Genomic DNA, 2409 nt, shown 5'->3' with positions numbered 1-2409 from the left:
TGTGTGTGTGTGTGTGTGTGTGTGTGTGTGTGTGTACCATCCAGTTCTTTTGCAAAACAGTACACATCAAACAGCTCTTTCGGGTCCCTCTTCCCATAATTCCTCACTCCAGCGGAGTACTCCTTGTGTCCATAGCAACCAAGCTCTGGCAGCTGGACAGAATAACTGTGGAGACAACCATGTGGGAGTAAACCTTGTTTCTTTTCACTAATAACAGGAAATAAGTAGCATAGATATCTCCTGGACATTTTACTGTACAAACATTATCTCAGCTCAAATATCAAAACTTTTATTTTCATTAAGTCTTTAAATGTCAGTTCAGAATAAATTCTTGTCTGTGTTCTCTTTTAAAGGGCAACAGATTAGAATAGATTAAAATACAATTAACAGCAAAGAGACAATGGGGGTAAAAAGAACATGATCCTGAAGCAGATAAGGTGACAAAACAAAAGAAGTGAATATTAATAGAAACAGCAGATGATCCAGGAGGAGAGGGAATAAACAGTATGTAAAACAAAGGAAATGTCTTCATATTAGAGACTTAGCAGGCATATTAAAACTATAGCAGTCTTTAAATTTGACCTGAAACAATTAGTAGATCAATCAATTACCCTGTTGATCATTTAGTTCTTGGCAAGAAAGCCAAGAGCATATTTACCAAACTATTCCTTTAAGTAAAAACGCCCAAAATTCACCGGTTTCATCTTCACAAATGTGAAAATCTTTCTGTTTCCTCTGATTCCTCTTTAATAATAAAGAGTAATCTGAGCTCTGGGGACTGTTAAAGCTTTAGCTAATGAATTGGTTGGTCTATAAATGGTCAAAAAAATGTGAGAAACATCTTTCACAATTTCCCAAAGCCTGAGTTCTGCAGAGCCAAAGCCAGTCTTCAAATGTCTTGTCTGAGCAAATCCTCACAGGAGCTGGTGTGAGAGAATGTTTGGCTTTTATTTTTTCTGACTCATTTTCTTTTCAACGTGAGCTCTACTTAATCAATCAATCAATCAATCAATCAATCAATCAATCAATCAATCAATCAATCAATCAATCAATCAATCAATCATAAAAAACAGCTAGTTGCAGACTTGCTTCAAAGCAAAAGGTGTAAGGGTGTGACAAGCAGAAGGAGGCTATTGAATGTCTTCTCACCGGACGGTCTGATCATCCAACCAGCCGGCTGCACAGCTGGCAAAGCCGTCATAGTACGCTGCCCACAGCTGGGCCGGCGAGGCGATCTGGGCAGAGTTCTCCAGGCAGACCCGCTGCGCGTCGGCAAATGAAAGGGAGTAACGGGCGCTGGGAGCCCGGTAGTGAAACACCACACCTACACGGGCAGACACACAGACATTTGTTGAGGTAAACTTTTTCAGTTCTTTCTGTTTTTAGAGATATCCCAAAACAGCCGGAGAAGAAATCCTTAAATCAGTGGGATGCAATCGATGAACATTTTATTGTGGCCACAAACAGATCAATCTACCGCTATGTGAGTTTCAGCAGGAATTTCACAAATGAGCAAACAGAGAAATTATCACTGGTGTTCATTCTTTAATTAAAAGAATTACACAATTACTCGAGTGGAAAGCGAGATAAGAAGAACAACACTAACGTAGAAAGCAGTGAGCTACACAGTCAGTCATTATGATATTGATATAGTGAATCAATGTTATTAATGTTTAATTAGATTAAAAAAAAACCCTGAAAGGCTGGCTGTGCTCTTGTTTTAAAGCAGCCCTTATGCATCTTACATTAGCACAATATAATAAAACACAAAAATCAATTAAGTTAGAAGAATTTTAAAAGCCTTTTGTGTTAATGCTGCTCAGTCTGTCAGCGGCGTTTAAATGTTTCCTTCAGGGAGTTGTGGCACTAAACCTCTCTCACAAAGAAATCCCCGTCAGTGGCTGCTGCACTTACCGGAGACCACCAGGGGCACAGTGTCTCTCTCATAGTCGTTACCCATGACAACCTGACAGTGGTAAGTGCCTGAGTCGTTGGTACGGAGACTGGAGATCTCCATGGTAGCATTCAGGGGATTGGCAGGGTATCCTGGCAGCATGACCCGTCCACTGAAAGCCTTATTCACCTTTATTACATCACCTTTGGCAAAGAAAAATAGATTTCTTCATGACAAATGTCTGCTGGCATCCTGTAGGTTTTACAGATAGAACATAAAGTTTAAGGGACCCCAGATAAATAGATGGAGATAAATCTTTATCACCAAATTTTATTTTGTTCGGATGACTTTGCTGAAATCCTGGAAAACCTTTCTATTGAGAGTGCTTCTCTCATTTTAACTGCAGGATCTGCTGTTGTCAGCTTCATTCAGATTCATGATTTTTTATTTATTTTTTGGGCATCAGAAACAATGTGTGATCACCTTTTAAGCTGATATGGCAAACAGCTGCCTAA

At 39.5% G+C, this 2409-nt stretch overlaps 1 protein-coding gene across 1 annotated transcript; it reads right to left on the bottom strand.

The window, feature by feature from the left end:
* Positions 1 to 37: 37 nt before the first annotated feature.
* Positions 38 to 2095, bottom strand: LOC111654106 (brevican core protein-like; the record flags this gene model as incomplete). The annotated part of the gene is made up of 3 exons (XM_023404989.2): positions 1915 to 2095; positions 1150 to 1324; positions 38 to 165 (listed from the first exon to the last, which is right to left on the bottom strand). Coding segments are annotated over exons 1-3 (445 nt in total), but the record flags the coding sequence as incomplete, so codon positions are not given.
* Positions 2096 to 2409: the final 314 nt, after the last annotated feature.

This window comes from Seriola lalandi, unplaced genomic scaffold (assembly GCF_002814215.2).
Source record: "Seriola lalandi dorsalis isolate HSWRI2012SDOR001 ecotype SW California unplaced genomic scaffold, Sedor1 jcf7180001974477, whole genome shotgun sequence".
In the NCBI taxonomy this organism is placed as follows: domain Eukaryota; kingdom Metazoa; phylum Chordata; class Actinopteri; order Carangiformes; family Carangidae; genus Seriola; species Seriola lalandi.
The sequence above is the reverse complement of the archived record's forward strand: the minus strand, read 5'-3'. Positions and strand labels throughout refer to the sequence as shown.